This window comes from Glycine max, chromosome 14 (genome assembly GCF_000004515.6).
Source record: "Glycine max cultivar Williams 82 chromosome 14, Glycine_max_v4.0, whole genome shotgun sequence".
Lineage (NCBI taxonomy): Eukaryota > Viridiplantae > Streptophyta > Magnoliopsida > Fabales > Fabaceae > Glycine > Glycine max.
This window is the reverse complement of record NC_038250.2, coordinates 2,139,339-2,157,178: the sequence shown is the minus strand read 5'-3', so window position 1 is coordinate 2,157,178 and position 17,840 is coordinate 2,139,339. Positions and strand designations below refer to the sequence as shown.

The 17,840-nt window shown below is 32.9% G+C and overlaps 3 protein-coding genes across 3 annotated transcripts; 1 reads left to right on the top strand and 2 right to left on the bottom strand.

The window, feature by feature from the left end:
• The first annotated feature begins 547 nt into the window (after window positions 1-547).
• On the top strand, window positions 548-4,161 carry LOC100808135 (GDSL esterase/lipase At4g10955). The gene is made up of 2 exons (XM_006596533.4): window positions 548-822; window positions 2,018-4,161. The coding sequence occupies exons 1-2, from the start codon at window positions 650-652 to the stop codon at window positions 2,976-2,978; spliced, it is 1,134 nt and encodes a 377-aa protein (XP_006596596.1). The 5' UTR covers window positions 548-649; the 3' UTR covers window positions 2,979-4,161.
• A 1,909-nt stretch (window positions 4,162-6,070) lies between these two features.
• LOC100806353 (conserved oligomeric Golgi complex subunit 5) lies at window positions 6,071-11,022 on the bottom strand. The gene is made up of 3 exons (XM_003545162.4): window positions 9,828-11,022; window positions 8,069-8,542; window positions 6,071-7,391 (listed from the first exon to the last, which is right to left on the bottom strand). The coding sequence occupies exons 1-3, from the start codon at window positions 10,914-10,916 to the stop codon at window positions 6,453-6,455; spliced, it is 2,502 nt and encodes an 833-aa protein (XP_003545210.1). The 5' UTR covers window positions 10,917-11,022; the 3' UTR covers window positions 6,071-6,452.
• A 693-nt stretch (window positions 11,023-11,715) lies between these two features.
• LOC102665933 (uncharacterized) lies at window positions 11,716-12,966 on the bottom strand. The gene has a single exon (XM_041009204.1). The coding sequence runs from the start codon at window positions 12,848-12,850 to the stop codon at window positions 12,665-12,667; it is 186 nt and encodes a 61-aa protein (XP_040865138.1). The 5' UTR covers window positions 12,851-12,966; the 3' UTR covers window positions 11,716-12,664.
• Between the last annotated feature and the right edge of the window lie 4,874 nt (window positions 12,967-17,840).

Here is a 17,840-nt window from a genome sequence, read left to right as displayed (position 1 = left end):
GATATTTTTTTCATAAGAACCAATATAGAATATAGAATGTCTCATTCATTAATTATTTTTTCTCATAAAATTACTTTTAATTAAGTCATTTTTCTGTGTTCAATAAATATAATAAAAAGAAAAATACAATAATATTTTATACTCTTTGACGGTCTGACTTTATCTTGTATAAAGAACACATTTTTTAGAAATAATTAAACCTATGAATTAGAAGACCAAATTAAACCTAAATAATTAATTAGAAAAAAAAACTCATTTAACCTATGAAAAAATCAGAAAAGTACTTCTTAAATAAATTACTTTTAAAAACTACTATTAGTATTTCTTTTTTAACTTTTAAGAATTCACCAATAATAAATAAAAATAGATTTGAACGAATACAATGTCAGTGTTTCTTTTGAAGAGAACAACTGAACAAGTTCCAATTCCACTGAAAAGCACTGAAATAAAGGAACAGCAGGCATGCATTCTTTCAATTAGTTCCAACCGTAAATACTAAACACTACCGTATTTTAATTTAGAAAATAAGCATAAAGGTACGCTTAAAGTGCATTGAAATGAAAACTGATCGTTGGTTGCGCGAGTTGGCACCTTTCCGTAAGAAGAAGAACAAGTTCTCTCTTTTTCCACCGTCACCACTCACCATGCAATGCAAACAGCCCAATTAAGAAACCATCCAACGAGTCTTGTTCTGCTTGTGTTGTTTACTACGTTAATGGCAAACCAGGTGGTTCCTCGTGAATCTCACCCTTATGCCTTTCATGTCTCTGGCCCTCGCAAGTTCACTTCCCTTAATTGGAGGGACCTTTTCATTTCTAGTTGGTCAGTACCCATTTCAATTCTCACTTCAAGTTGGCCTTTCACTCTTGCATTTGATCATCCTTCATCACACTTTGTTCATCCCTTAACTTGGATGTGCAAATGCTTTATGTTTGCCACTGGTTAATGGTTATTGGGGTGCTGGAAGACAGCAAGCAAAATAACAAAATTGGTAGTGTGCGTGGTTTCTAGTATGGAGTGTTTGTTTGCTGATCGATTTTGAACATGTTAGAACAAATGGGTTGGAACATATCGGTGTAAGGTTTTAAACTTCACCAAATGGGTTTGCAAAGTTTATGAATTTAAGATTTTTTATTGAAATGGAAAATGATAGCAAAATTTATCAACTGGGTTTCATCTATCGTCATAAATTAGAGATGGGTTGTTTCACAGATCTAAATGATATATTTGATGGATTCTCCAAATTTGCAGAGGTCAATGATATGTACTTTGTTTTGATTGTCTTTTTCATAGTTCTATAAGTTATAATTTTGGTAATTCTTGATTCAGTATATCTATCTGTTTGTTGTAGTCTTCATCATGATACCCAATTTCTTAGTTACCTTAATTATTAAGCATTTGGAATAGAATTTTGGGGACTTAATATAGTATTATCATTATGATTATTTTCTAATGGGATTTGGCTTGGATAATGATTGAACTAGATCACTTGACGTTATTTTTGGGGACTTAATATAGTATTATCAGTTTGCTGAAAGAGACCTTTTTAGAAAAATAATAATAACTACGTCTCATAAATATAATATTTCATCCCAGAACCAAACATGTACATGACAGGACAAAGAAAAGAAAGCATTTACATAATTGCATAATGGATATTTTCTAAAATTAAATAACTTCTACTGCTTGGATTGCCTCAGTGGGTGTTTTGAACCGCAGGAAAAAATGTGTATCGAACTATACACCATTGTAGCTTATGCATTAACTTGATTCTTGATGCAGTTCCAAACACAACCTAGGAAGCCTTTTCCTTTTCTCTTTTGAACCCGTTCCAGGTCATCTTAAATTTTGATCTATACCATGGATTTATTATTGTATGAATTTTGTTGGCATTAACTCTACCAAGACCCCTTTATCCTTCATTTGTCAAATCTGTGGAAAGGGACCCATAGTTTTAGTTTCATTCACATTTTTTTTGTAACATATACGGATGTTGATATTGTTTTGGTTGATACAGGAAGGATGTAAATTATAAGAGAACTGTCATTGCCTGCTTTATACAGGCAGTGTACTTGCTTGAACTTGATAGACAGGAGAAGAGAACACAAGGAAATGCTCTTGCCCCAAATTGGTGGATTCCCTTCAAGTACAAGCTTAAACAAACACTAATTGATGAAAGAGATGGATCCATTTTTGGTGCAATTCTTGAATGGGATAGATCTGCTGCATTGGCTGACTTGATACCAATTAGACCAAGTGGTGCCCCCAGGGCTGTTTTAGCACTCAGAGGAACATTACTCAAAAGCCCTACAATGCGAAGAGATATCGAAGATGACCTCCGTTTTGTTGCTTGGGAAAGCTTGAAGGGCTCTGTGAGGTTTAAAGCAGCTTTGGAGGTACTAAAATTGATTTGTGGTAAATACGGAAGCAATAATGTATGCATTGCAGGGCATTCCTTGGGGGCTGGTTTTGCTCTTCAAGTGGGAAAAGAACTAGCCAAAGAAGGGACTTATGTGGAGGCACATTTGTTTAATCCACCTTCTGTTTCACTAGCCATGAGTCTCAAAACTATTGGAGAAAAGGCTGAGTTTGTGTGGAATAGACTTAAATCCATGCTTCCTTATATTGGTGAGGCTCAAATCAGCAATGGTGGTTTGAAAGATGCTAGTTTGGGGGTGGCAAAATGGGTTCCTTATTTGTATGTTAACAAGGGTGACTATATCTGTTGCTATTACAATGATGGTGCTGGCACAAGCACAAAGGTGAATGTAGGAACTACAAATGGACAAGCAAAGTTGTTTGTTGTCTCTAAGGAGAAACAGAAGTTTCTCGAGGGAGTTTGTGTAGTTGTTTTGTTTTTTCTTCTCACCCGTCAAAGGTTGTTTAGCGGTCAACACTGGTCTCATTTCATTCTTAAACAAAAATTCTGTCGGAGATGCTTTGAGTGGCCATTAATCAAAAGTGAAAATTACAAATGATTTTATTGTAACTTTCTCAAGAAAGTTTCTTACTTTCTCTTTTTTATATTTAATTGTTTCTCCGTACCCTTTTCCCTTTTTCTCATCAAAGCAAATCATTTTTTTGGTTTATGGCCAAAGATGGATCCATAAAGTAAGATACAATTTGGGTTTTGTTTTGTTTTGCTTTTTTTTTTCTTCTTGTTTTTGATCTAATTTTAAGTTGCTTTGATCGATTCCTCTGTTTTGTGGTCTAGAGTTTGATTGTTTTCCATTTGAGTGAAGGGTTTTCATAAATTTTCAATTTTTAGTGGGGATTATGTGAAATCTAGTAGTGGGTGATTTGGATTTGTCTATGTAGTAAGAAATTTATGTTAACTTACCGCGGCATGTATCATAACTTTTTAACTTTGTTTTGTGATGTAATTGGTTCCCTTAGATTATGTTATTATGTTATTGTTGTTCGGAATTGAAAAATGTGATTTACATGTAGCTTTTAACGGTGAGATTTTTGTGCTACATTTAGTTATTTTCTTTATGTATGTTGAGTTTAGAAAGTTATAGATGCATGATTTTGAAGGAATTTTAATTCTGGTCCTGGTTATAGTGCTTTTGCTTGAATTGAACATCCCTCTCTCTATGGAATTTGTTTCCTGCATTTGATTTTCCTTGTAAGCATCATTGTTGATATTTTATGCATCATTTATTTTTTATATTGTTTCATCAGTTTTTCATTCCTTCTTCTAGTTAGGAACTATACAAGTGTATAGATTTGTACCCTTTATTTTTTGTTTGAAGATATAAATGGGATATATGCAAGCCACTTAAAGAGCCTCATCGAGATTGTGATGTAGTGATAGTGTGAGGTTGAGTTCTTGTTCACATTCCTACTAGTTTCTTTCTAACTTTCTTTGATTGCAATATTTGTCTTTGTTGATGAAATGAAATTGTTAACATTTTATCAAAAACAAGTAATAAGTTGTGAAGTAACTATAAATAATTATTTATGCTTTATACATTTTTGAGAAAAAATATTAGTATGAAAATCAAGTTGTAGTTTTTCAGATTCAGTAGAGCATAATTTGCTTATTTTTTTGGCAGCATTGACATGAAATGTTGCTTGCAGTTATTTTCAATTCCTAGCTTAGAAGAAAACAGAACATGGCAGATATGAAGAATAAGTCCTTAATTTATCATTGTGATATATTTCTCTTATTGACTTCATTCCCGGCAATTAACTTGAGTTGTGTCACCACCAAGCAAAGCTATAAATACACCTCTCGTCCAGTACAACAGTGCATTGGCATGTGAAGCTTCAACATAAAGAATTCTGGAAGGTTAACATTACAATCACAACTTGGAAGCTTCCTCACCACCACCTTCATCTTGATACTATTTGATGCTGCAATTAGGAGTTGGTTAAAAAAACTCAGTAACGCTCATCAATCATCAAATATTACTATCATGCATTGGTATGACTGTACAGATTCACAGCGGAAGCGGGGTAAATGTTTTCTACTTGGAATTGTAAATAAGAATGCTACGAACAAGAAAGATGATAAGAGAGTTGCCTTCAAATCCTTACCTGCGGCGAGAGCAACAAATTAACACATTATCATAAGCTTTCAATACTAATTCAAGTTACTCGTTATGAATTATGATCTACACCAATGACGCAGCAGCAGCAGCTTTGGACGGTGTCAAGTGGCGGAGCTTACTAAATTTAACTACTTTCATTTTTAACTGTTCCTCTGTGTCATATCTACCTTTGCCTTTATTTTCCAAATTAGTGTGTATGAGAGGATATAGTCATATAGCCCCCTTTATTTTAATTTAAATTTAAATTTATTTGTTAAAAAATACTTTTTTTAATATAATAACTAGTTTTCTGTTTCTTTATGTTTGTCTAATTCACCTTTTTTTTTTAAAAAAAAAGAAGCAATTTTTTGTTTTTTCAATAATTAAATCTTATTTATTTCTTCAAAAATCATAGGACAGCTATAAATTGGCAATGATTATAAAATTGCCATTACCAGACAAATTAAAAATAAATATAATACATCTTAAAAAAATGAATTTAATACAAATTAATGGGATCATATTGCAAACCTTAAGTTTGGCTGATTAGCGATTCCAAAAATGGGCAATGGAAACTTTACGGTATGTCTTCTTTTTTTTCTCCAAAATTCATGCTGTTGACAATTTTCAATTGTAAATTTTCAATAGAGTAAATCAACAGTGGCAAATAAAAGACAGTGTTTCAAACTCAAAATGACAATGAAGAATGAGTTTGAAGATTCTGAATTATGAAGGGAAACAAATAAATCCGAGAAGGATTTGGATCGAAGCTCTCAACGTGATTTCCCTTCAATGTTAAATGGGTCTCCTTCTCGCAATTTCTTTTAATTTTATGATTTAATTATCTATTTAATTTTTATAATTTTTAAACTTATTCATTTTAGTCCTATAGTTAATTTCTATAATTTTAATTCTCAAAAGAACCGTGTCATTACAATTTTCTTGACTAACAGATTTTATTTAATGACAAAAATCTTTTGACAATTAAAATATAAACTTTAGAAATTAAAAACTTTTCTTATTAAATTTTAAGGACTAAAAAATTTAATTATTAACTATAGATTAAAAGGGATAAGTTTAAAAATTATATTAAACCTAATTTTATTTTAAGCTTCACTTTAACATTTAACTTCTTTTATAAATTTAATTCTCCAACTTATTTCGTGTTATGTTTATTTTTGCCGTTACTTTTTATTATGACGCAGGTGAATATTGAACTCCTCAGGTCCACAAACTAAGGTACTCGAATTTTTATGATTATTGGCAATTTTACTGATAAAAAATCTTAACAATCATTTCATTTGCCATCATTATTAGACAGCATAGCAGTTATATTACCCATACTTTGATAGGATCTACCAGTTTACATTGAAGATAAAATACTTCAATTTTAACAAAAAAGATAGATTATAAGTCATAACGTGAAATATTGCGAAGCTGCAACAAACTTGTTGAGAAAAATAAATTAACGAATAATTAGATAAAGATAGTTTACGTTATACATGAAGATATTGGCAGGCATACGTAAGGCATGATGAAATAATCGTTTACATGTCTATTAATCATGGGGAGTATACAACAGCACTTGTTTCTACATTCCATGAAAAGGTTATATTTCTCTACATTGAAAGTAACAACAAATAATCAAGAAATTCGAGATTAACCAATAACAGTAATTTCATTTAAAAAGGAAAAAAAAAAAAAAAGGAAGGAAGGAAGGAGGAAGGAAGATGAATAGAAATGAAAGAAAGAAAAAAAATTTAATCATTTAAATGTTTGTACCTCATGCTTGCTAGCAGAAGTAGCAGGCCTCTTCCTCATGTTTCCACAACCAAACTCTTTTCAATAACTTTCAAGAAGCAATATGGGAAGTACCAGATGTGGTTTAATTTGCTAGACTACAAATTCTTTACTGGATCATGACTTTGAGGAAGTCTGATCTTTTTCAATCAAAGAAGAACCCAATTGAAGCATAAGAGGATAAACAGGGCTAAACTCCTTATCTCCTCTGCTCCTCACATTTGCAGCATAATCATCAAGTGTTGCTTTGATGCCCTTCCAGATTTGATCTTCCCATTGAGAATCTAGCCATAGTGAATACTGCAATGGTGTTAGTTTGTTCCTTTGCAGCGGTGACTGCAATTCTTCAGGAGCACGGGTGTACAGATGATGAAGTATGACATTTGGTGGCAGATCTTGAAGAAGTGGTGATGATGCAAGCTGGGACGTTTCCAAGAAAATAAGAGGACGAAATGCTCTAAGTGCGCGATATGGTGCACCAAGTTGCTCGACAGGGAACAAATTTTGACCCACAGCTAGCTCCAATTCAGCCATATCCCTAGCCATCCTCAACTTGCCTGATTCTGAAAGTGGTCTCACAAGAGATGCGTGTCGGATGAAGAATACTAGAACACGTGAAGCCATGCTCTGGACAAGCCTGGTGCATATGTTCTCTGTACCAGGAGCTGTTGAATTCCTGGAAGGCAACAACCTAGAAAGAAACTCACTGCGAAAGTGAAGAATACACTTCTGGAGCTCCTCCATGTAAGGTGATGCATTGTTGTCCATAGCAGCATCCATTCCGAGCACTCCAAAGTTATGATCATGTATTTGTAATATGCAAGACTCAAGACGATCCAGCATTGCTTGGAATAAAGCTGTTACAGAATCACAGGCAACACCATATATGACACCTAATGAAGCAGACAACACATCTGCAGCAATACTGGGCATTCCTTTAAGTATAGATGATATCCGTGTATGAACATCTTGCAGATGCTGACACAATGTAAAGTTCTTGAGCTGTGCTGGTGTTGCAGGACCATTTACTTGACGTGATTCAGGACCAGTGGATATCTGTCATAACAATGACATTGAATAATTAAAAGATTAGAAACTATGCTTCTATAGTAGTTGTCCTCCCTTCACTTGAATAAAATGGACTTTGGGATTCTATATATTGCAAAACTCATACACAAAGAAGAAGGGGAAACAAAGCCTTTAGGTTCCAGAGAAAACATACAGCAACAGCACTTTAGGAAATAATTATCTATCTCCGGTCATTATATCTCACCATATCATGACAAGTGACAACACTTCAGGTAGTAATATCAGAAAAATATTATATAAGTCGAGCAAAAATATTAATTACTTAACACACTGAAAAATAAAATGAGTAAGCAAGTTAAATGATTGAATGGTTGCTGATCACTACAATGTGATACAGTACAAGTCCAATAATACAATACGCATATGAAGTATAAACTCCTCAATGAAAGAACACATGATATTCTTTATGCATGCAGTTAACAATGCCATGATTTACAGTACAGTCAACAAGACTTTCCTTTTTCTGTGAATCCATTCTTTCCTTGTAATAAAATATTCTTTATTCCAAAAATATAAGTAGTTATTCCTGAAAACCCATGATCTAGATAGCATTGATTTCATTTCTAAGCCAATAAATGTAGCGCTTAAAACATCTAATAAGCAGCATACAACGCCTTAGATACAATAACGTCATTTCTGTTTACCTGGTATTCAGCTCGTTCTGCAAGAAGAATTAAAACCTTGCCAATTTCACGCAAAACAAGAAGAGTTAAGCGTGCATCCATCTGAACAGTTTCTATCTCTTCCTGAATGCGTGATATAATTCTTGATATTTGTTCCTTGGAGGGAACACTACCACGACTGGACATTGGAAATACAGAATTCACTAGATCTGAAAGGCGACTCAAGCAATGAGCCAAAAATGCATTCTGGAATATTTCGACAGCTGAAATTATCTGCTCTTTTCCAGACAAATTGATAGCTGGTAACACTCCTTTGATATCTGTGTCATGTGAAATTCTTTCAAGTAGATTCTCTATCATGGAGTAAAGCTTTGGATATCCCATTGTAAAAATCTCTTTAACAAAACTTGATCCAGTGAAAGCAGACTTCATTTGGCTTGCAAAAGCCTTTGTAATGGCCTCCCACACTCGATCAGTTAGCATGGGATCACCTTCCTATGCAGCAGCAGCAGTCAACATCCGAAAATGAGAAAAAAAAAATCAAATAGAAAATAAGAAAGTGAGAACAACAGTAGCTAGAATAAGTATGATCTGATGAGTGTTCCTTGGTAAGAATTCAATACTGTAAAGTATAATAGATCATGAAGACCCAAACCCCTAGGAAATAGGAAGTCCATTGAATCTGTTTATTTGCACATGGTATAAGATCACAAATTTTTCCAAAATCTAGGATAAAAGACCTTACTAAATAAATCAATGCAACATCTTCATACATCTAACATATTGATCACTTTATTACACTGAATACATACAGAGGAGTTGATTTTCAAAAGATTGCATATTGATCTCATCTCATCCAAAATCCATCTAGCGGTGTTTAATGCATCAGAAGAGAATGGACAGGCATGAACTTTTACAATTTCTCTACTCTGCATCCTATACAACTCTTTTGAAGAGAGAAAGGCCTTTGACGGTATAATGTTGCATAAAGCTGGAAGCCTATTAAAAGAATTTTACACAAAAGAGAAACAACAAGCAATTACCCTTGATTTCCTTACTCCCTCTTCACTTATGTATAGGTAATATAGTATAGCACAAGTCACCCCTTGGCATCTGTTTACAGCATACCGGAGGAAAAGAAGACCACAAAAAGGAAAGATTTGGAAGGCTGGCAAATGGATTGTATTGCACAGCAAATACTTGATTGATACTAAAAAATTGAAATATTACAGTCTTGCCTTCTTGTGGTCTCTAACATTTATAGATCTATTAAACCAGTGCAATAGATTCATAGATCTTGCCATGTCAGTCTCTTCTGAACCAAATGAACACACGTAGCAATCACTGACTCAATTCAAACTTCTAATATAATCGTCAGTTTCTTCCATTTGGGAAGAGAGGCACACAAAATAATAGCTCTCAATATACTAACCAAATCGGGTGTGAAAAACTAAAAATAAACCTGTTTGTGCTAATAATTTCCAAACTAAAATTCAAACACCAAGGTTTGGCTGGCCATTTTGCATAATAAGCTAAAGCCACAGGGTATTCGCTACACAATTATGTCGGTAAAGTAAACCAATTCTACGAGAGAAGCACCCACAATATAATCACAATACAATCTATCATCTACATATCAAACTATGGCGTTGAGAGGACAAACAATAATTTCTATTGTCGTGCGATGGATGAAGAAGAGCATATATGAATCCAAGGCAAGCAACAACATAATTTCCTTCTGATGTAAACAAACAACTTAAACAGAAACAATGAGCCTCACCTGAATGACCTCATCAAGCAACAAAACATGTGTAAAGGGATCACGTTTTTTAGAGAGCACCCTCTGCAAATGCCACACAGCGACAGCAATGGAATGCAACTGATCCATGCAATTTCCCAACCTATGCCAGAGAGCCTCTCTAGCTTTAGCCCCTCCTCCAATGTGGGGCGTTCCAGATCCTCTAATCCCACCAGGACCGTACCCGCTTCCACCCGAAATGGTCTTCATGTCCAACGCCACAGTGACACTCTTAGCACCCAAACCCTTATACTTATTCACCACCTGCTCCACAGTGCCCTTCAATTCCCCAAGATTGTAGAAAACCTGCAACCCGGTCCCAACCTCTGCCTGGTTCAACCCTTCCATTCCGCGTTCCAGAACCTTCATCGCCTCGCTGCGAAGCAAATCTCCCGTTTCCCTGACCCAATTGAGCTCTTCGTCGACGGCGTCGATGCCGACGAGGTCGTACTCGTCGCAGAGACTGAGGATCTCGAAGTGGAGCTGGGCGGCCTTGGCGAGATCGAGTTTTTCGGGGTCGGCGGCGGCCATGAGGTCGCGGAGCTTCTTGGAGAGGCGGAGGGCGCGGATGGAGTGCTGGAGGAGCTCGGTGGTGCGGTGGAGGTTGGAGAGCTGGGCGGTTTTGGCGGCGACGGAGCGGTGAGGGTCGGAGAGCTCGGAGCGGAGGCGGCGGACGGAGGACTGGAGCGAGGAGAGCGCGGATCTGAGGGTGGAGAGGGCGTGGTCCGCGTGGTGGAGGGACGAGAGCTGCGAGAGGAGGTCGTGGTGCCGCGAGAGGACTTCCGAGCGGAGCTGGTTCTCCAGGAGGCGGATCGCGTGGTGGAGCTTCTCCGCGGTGGAGGCCGGGGAGCCGGAGGAGAGCGCGGCGGAGGAGAAGGAGGTGGAGGAGAAGGAAGGAGAGAGGAAGGCGGAGAAGATGGGATCCGAGGCCAGAGAGTCTAGGGCGGAGGAGGAGGGGGTGGTGGTGGCGGTGGAGGCGGCGGCGGAGGAGGGGTTTTTGAAGGTGGAGAGGCGTTGCATCGGAGATGCGCCGGTAGAGACCGGCGTCCTCGCCGCCGCTGGTGACGCCATTGTGATTTTCGTTTTCGCGAGCGAGCGACGAAGGTCGTTTAGTCTAGTACAGACACTAGAATAGGATAGTTACTCTATTTCTTTTGTTTTATGTAACTTCTTGCTTCTGAAATTGTTTTGTGCGATTGTGTTATTTTTTTTTTATAATTTACTTACCATTCATGTGATTTTTTTTTAATTTAGTATCCTAACTTTTTAATAACATGGAATTCTTTTTCAAGTGTCGAAGCTAGAATGTTTTTTATTTTTATGTTTTTTGGATAAACGGATAAAGTGTGATATTTTGATTAGCAAGCTTTTAAGTTTTTTTAAGTTTGCTGTTATAAAAAAAAGTGAAAGTAAGTTTATTCTGATTGAAATTAGGATAGTTGAAAGTACTCTTAGCATGAACATGCTTCCTCCAAAGTGATACTCGTGTTTGTTTGTTTTAACTAATACATTATTACTTCTTGTAAAATGACACTTCGAAATTCATAAAACCTAACTATAACGGGTTCACAACACATGTTCTTCGTATTTTTATTTTATTTTTACTCCAATGCACTTTTAGAGGTATTTGAACGATTTTTCAGACAGACTAAAATATTTCTTTCTCAATTTATACATTAAAATGCATATTTTTTGTATTGAAATTTTGTAAAAATATTTTTGTAACATTAAACCAAACATAGCATTAAGAAATCCAGTTTGCAAATTTTTGTAAGAATATATATAAGAATTTGATGACTTTAAGTAGAGAAAAATTAAATGGCTAACAAAGATCACATCTAACCTTATGTACCAAAACCCATTGCTCCTACTCATCTGTCGATGACCAAACCTTTTAACGTGTTAAAGATCAAACTTTTTACTGCTGAGAACTTCTACAAGTGACAATAATGCATCTATTGATCTATATCATTCTAAACATGCATGAAATTACGGCCTTCCACTTCTGCCAATCCTAAACAAATTGAAGAGAAAAAATTTGGGACTCCATGACCTTGAAATTCATAACTGAACCAACAATTGGTAGTTCCACACTGTAATTTCACTCAAAGTGGTAGTTTTTGCATTTACAATAATAGAAACCAGTCTTCTCCTCCCAATAAATAAACAAAAAGCAGACAGATCACTCCAACATATTTGTTCACCAAACAGTTTCTCGTACTATTTTATACAGTGGAAAAAAAAAGTACGAGGAAGAGCCAAAATTGTAATGCTAGGGAAAATTGTTCTCCAGAATTCATCGTTTATGCTCTTCAAACTATTCATTCCAACCTATAAACGTGAAAATATATCAAACTATATACATAATATATGATCGTTCATCATCTCGTATCTTCCAATTTGGTGCAGAAAATTAAGCTTTCAAATTATAAAACAGAGCAAGCTGGGAGTGTCAAGAAGGAATTGCCGCAGGTTAAGCAAAAAGATGAAATCTATAATATAATAAAGCATGAAAGATATCACTGCAAGCTTAAGTTCTGTGCCTATTCTATTACTAATGAGAAACCTGTAACTGTAAATAAATATAATTTTTTTTATCACTAAGAATAAAAAATAAGAAATTTATAACGTCTTACATATATTTTACAAATAAATGCAATTGAAGCAAAGTAGTAATGAAAAAAATGAATGAAATAACAATATTTGGACAATTATTTTCTATAAATATTTTATTGGAGAAGAAAATAAAAAAATAAAAAACATATTTGTAAGGTGAAATTAGCTAAATCATGTTTTGTGACGGTGGTGGTGACGATGATTCAGAAGTGGCAGCCACAGCAAAGGTAGAAGAAACAGAGGGTGGAGACAAGGACTACAGCCTCAGCCGCGTAGAGTATCTTGAAAACGACGGTGTCGATGATGGTTGTTTGAAGATCCAGTCGTTTCCAGCGAAACGGCCAAGACACCTTCTTCAACCACAACTTGCTCTTCTTCTTCTCTTCCATCAAACTCTATTATGTAATTTTGGACAGAGTATGAGCTGTTGTTTGTTTATATTGAGAAAGGGTGGCATGCTTCAAAGACAAGGATGTTTGCTGGCCCATGAAACACTTTATTTATGAACTCTATTACTTTTGTCACATTTCTCAATTCCTGCTCCTTCCGACACTCATTACAAAATTCCACCAATCTTGTTCCCCATTTTTAGTTTCCGTTGCAAATTTTAATCGTAGATAACTAGATTTAAAAATTGGTAATGGTTACGAAAAGTATCAAAGTGCAGATAATGATAAATTGATATCAAGCTGAAAATTTTATATTTAATTTTTGAATATGTATAAAGTATGATACATTAGTTATGTGGATAATATAATAATAAATTGATTTTTAAATTTTATAATTTAATATTAAATTAATCATAAAAAAATATATAATTTATTGTTAAATTGATTTTTTTTGTTTCATTTTTTTATATTTGAGAATTAAATTTTAATTTTTTATCTTATAAGATTAATTTATCTTCTTCTTGCATTTTTAAAAATTAAAATGATTATAGCAAAGATATGTGAAATTCCTAATATATTTATTTGCTTTTCATTAATTTTTTTTTTAGAGTTTAAACCCTTTAAATGAATATTAAAGGGATTTGTTTCTTACTAAGTTTGGAGATACCCAAAGTTATAAAAAAAATGAAAATATTGGTAAAAATAGTGGAGTTGTTGATTCTCGTGTAAAGTGGTTTCATTTCATGTGTTGCATGTAAATTTGTATTGGAGAGTTGTTGGGGGAATGAGAGCGCGCATGAGATTTAAAAGGTTGTGAAAGATGAAGGGACATATAAAGTCTTCTTTTATTGAATAACTAATTCTGTATCAATTTGATTTGATATAGAATACCGTATATCGATCATGTGCCACGAAATGACAAAGGATGAAGGGGGTGTTCGTCGTTCCGTTATACGGTTAAATTTTCATTTAAAATAAAATTGGAATAAAAAAATTTTACGGTTTGATTCAATTTAAATTTTATGATTTTTATTAAAATTTATATATTTTTTCATATTCTAAATAAAATTACATTGAAAAATTATTCATAATAATTTACAAAGCGTATTAATATATATTATTTCATTAAAATTTATATATTTTTTTCATATTTTAAATACAATTATATTAAAAAATTGTTGATAACAATTTACAAAACTTAATGATAAATCTTTTATGATAAAATTCTGTAAAAAAAAATCATTTCTTTTAAATCAAACATATCTTAAAAAAGTAGTATAAAAAAGTAATATATATTATATAAATTTTGTATACATAACAATACAAAAATACCGTAAAATTTAAGTAATACACTCATAAAATACATAACCTTTAATTAATATAAGTCTTAATGTAAGTGTTGTGGTTTGGATTAGTTTCAAAACACAAATCACGGAATGAATCAAATCAATAGGTTTAAGAAAAAAATCATTCAAAAAAATCGATTTGGTTTGGATTTCGATTTTTTTAAACAGTTTTAAATTTTTATTTTTGATCGGTTTAGATTTGAACACCCCTATTAATCACAATTATATGAGAAGAGAAAGTAAATATGATTTTTATTTAAAAAATCAGTATTTTAACTTATACTGTAATGTATTACTAGAGGGAACATGAGTTATTGTGAGTAATAATGAAAGTATTCAATTACAATTATTAGATTAAAATTATATAGATTCATCTTATACAAACTGATACATTTTTAAAGATAAATTAGACACATACCGGCCGTTAGTAATTAAAGTTGAGATTTGAGGATAAAAACTATTAATATAAAAATAAGTTTTAAAATGGTTAATAGTTTGAGAATTTAAAAAATACATAAATATTAAATTATGATAATTAAAGTCATGTTTTATCCTCTAAAAAATTATAATAAAAATATATTCTTATATTTAATGAGAGTACTGTAAATTTATAATATAGAGGTTGGTAAATGAATTGGATCAAATCGCATTAAATTATGTTTGTAATATTCCTCTTAAATGTTTTTGGTTGCTGAAAAAACTGATTTTAATTTTAGTTCCTACGATTTTTATTTTATTTTGATCTTTTATTTTATCGATATTTACGTTTGTTGAAGGATTAATACAATTCTCATCATTTATCCAGATTTAGGGTCAATAATTAAATCATATACAAATTTTTTCACTTTATTGTTTTTATATTTAAATTATATTATTATTATTATTCTATTAAGTGATATGATAAATGAAAAAAATGTCATCGTTTAATAAAATGAAAGTAATGGAAATAATTAAAAGGTACATGTACATAAAATTGTTTAAGACCCAGAAACATATTTAAATATTTTCTTTCTTATTGATTATTTACTAATGTATGCAAAGAAAACTGAAAGGTAATATTCCCTTTCAAACACCAAAAGTAATGTGATTGTGATCTTTCCGGCAAATCTCACCTTTGTAGAATATATATATATATATACTTTTTATGAATTTATTTATACACAAAATCCCTCAATCCAATATTTTGTATAATTGATTTTGTTTGTTTATAAAGTAAGACAACTTTGTTACTAGTAGAAAACATTTTTGCAGAGATATTTATTTTTTTGTTTTGGTTGCGTGGAGCAACTTGTTTCCCGCATTGTTGTCGTGCACTGCATGATGATAAGATTTGACCTGGCTTGGTAACAAGGGTGTGTATATAATATAACTAGCAAGTCTCAAATTAACAAAAATTCAACAAGGGAAAAATTATGAGGGGAGCGTTTCATTTTTATTAATTACAATTCTGATACGTTGATAAATAAAATGGAGGTGAGAAAAGAATGTTCAGATTACATTTTATGCATTAATGATCATACGAAATATATAAGAAAACTTATCTGTATGTTTTAAAACTTCCGTCTTTTATTAAACCATTCTTAAATTAGGATTACGTCCTAATATGCATACCTTTCCTTGTTAAATTGTTCCTACTTTTTACTCAATTAGAGAGGTTGATATAATTTGACATATGATTTTTGAAAGACATGCCTAGAATCTCATAATATTCAATTGTTATTATGACGTGAGTTTGAATAAAATCAACTTATAAAAAATAAGAAAGTAAAATGAATTAAATGATTTTTTATGAATTAAAATCAATATAATGATCATTTAAATTTATTATATAGGAGTAGATTTGCAAGCATGCTGCAAGAGTTCATACCATATCCACCGTAAGAGTTTATAAAAAAGATAAACTATTTTCATATTTTTCATTGAGCTCTTCAGAATGCTCTTTATATTATAATTATGAAAAAATAAGTTACTATATTATAATAAAGATAACAATGTCAGAAAATATCCAATTCTGAAAAAAAAATCCAAATATGTCTTTTCTTGAGAAAAATCTTAAAATATCTTCGAGTTTTATTTCAACTGACTTCGGTTCAGTGCAGAAAGCCTTTATTATCGGTTACTCGTATATATTATCATGTCATCAAACAAAATATTTTGAAATAATGGTTATTGAAGAGTTTCTTAACAAATTAATAATACAAAATTAAGTGAAATATAAAAGAAATCAATAAAATAATCCATCAAAATTGAATCTGATATCTTTTATTCATTTCTTCTATAAATTTTCTCAATATATATTAAATTAGCTCAGGAATTGGACAGATTTCAACACTTTCTGCTTTATTCCATGTCATAATTTCTTTTATTTGCATTGAAAACTGGAATTAGGTACTGATTGGAACATTTTTCTTTTATTCTCCGTGTAAAGTACAATAATATTTCTCTAGTTTTTATTAATTGTAGTAATAGATGACATTAGTGTTATTTTCATTGAAACAACATCGTGTGAAATACATGTTATGTGTTGGATATCAATCCTTTCTACCTTTGTCCATAACTTTATCTATCAAGTCCTTTTTTCTTGTATTTTCAGCAATTTTCTCATTGCAGTGTTGTCAAAAGACAAATTGACATTATTTCATTGGTTCCCTAATTTCATTTTGGTATGGTCCCTCCAAAATGGGTCAATTCAATCAAGTGGTCCCAGATACTCATGTCCACTTAAGTTTAGACGTTAGCTAATCGTTGCTTACTTGGTTTCTCCAACTACATATGTCAATTTCCAATTGCATAACGGCTAGTATACCAGTAAATATATAGGTTTGTTAACAAATAAAATATAATATACCATAAACCTCTTGGGTGTAATGACTAACGACCGTTTCATAAACGCAATAAAAATATAATATATCATAAAAACCTTCAATTAAGCTTTATTCTACCAAAGCCAATGGAGTGTGGTGGGAAATTCTCCTGTTCAGCTTGTGCTAAACATTTTTTATGAGCCGAGTAGAATTAAGGAGATAAATGATACTTTCATTTCCTTATTTCCAAAGGTTGATATGGTGCATGGGATGAAGGATTTCAGACTCATTAGTTTATGCTACTTTCATAAGTTGTTTAACTAAGATATAACTCGACATATATGCCCAGCATAGAGGCAGGCCATTAAACATGAGCCGCTAGTTTGAACCCAACCCATTGACTAGAATGTACCTTCACGACCCTTTGAACACGTCATTCCCCTCTCTATTGGAGAAGGTTTGCCCTGAACCTTAAGATAATCAGAAACAAGTTGAACCTGGAATTCAAACCCATGTTGGCTAACTTTGATTCCAAATGGTATAACTAAGAAAGTTTACCATTATACTAATTTTAAGCTATTAGTAACGGTGTAACTCTTGACATATAACATCCTATACATAAGATGCAGACTCTTGCATATTTAAGTCACGTTAATCATGGGCCACCATGCTGACCTAAAATTTAGGTTTGTTCAAAATTTAACTATTTAGCAAAGGGATAACATACAGCCACGCAGGCCTAGTGCTTTGTATTAAGTGGAAAAAATCAGCTAGCTGCAGCAGACAAACCAAAGGAAAAAAAGTGATATCTCCTAATATCAGAAAAAGCTAGATCTCTTT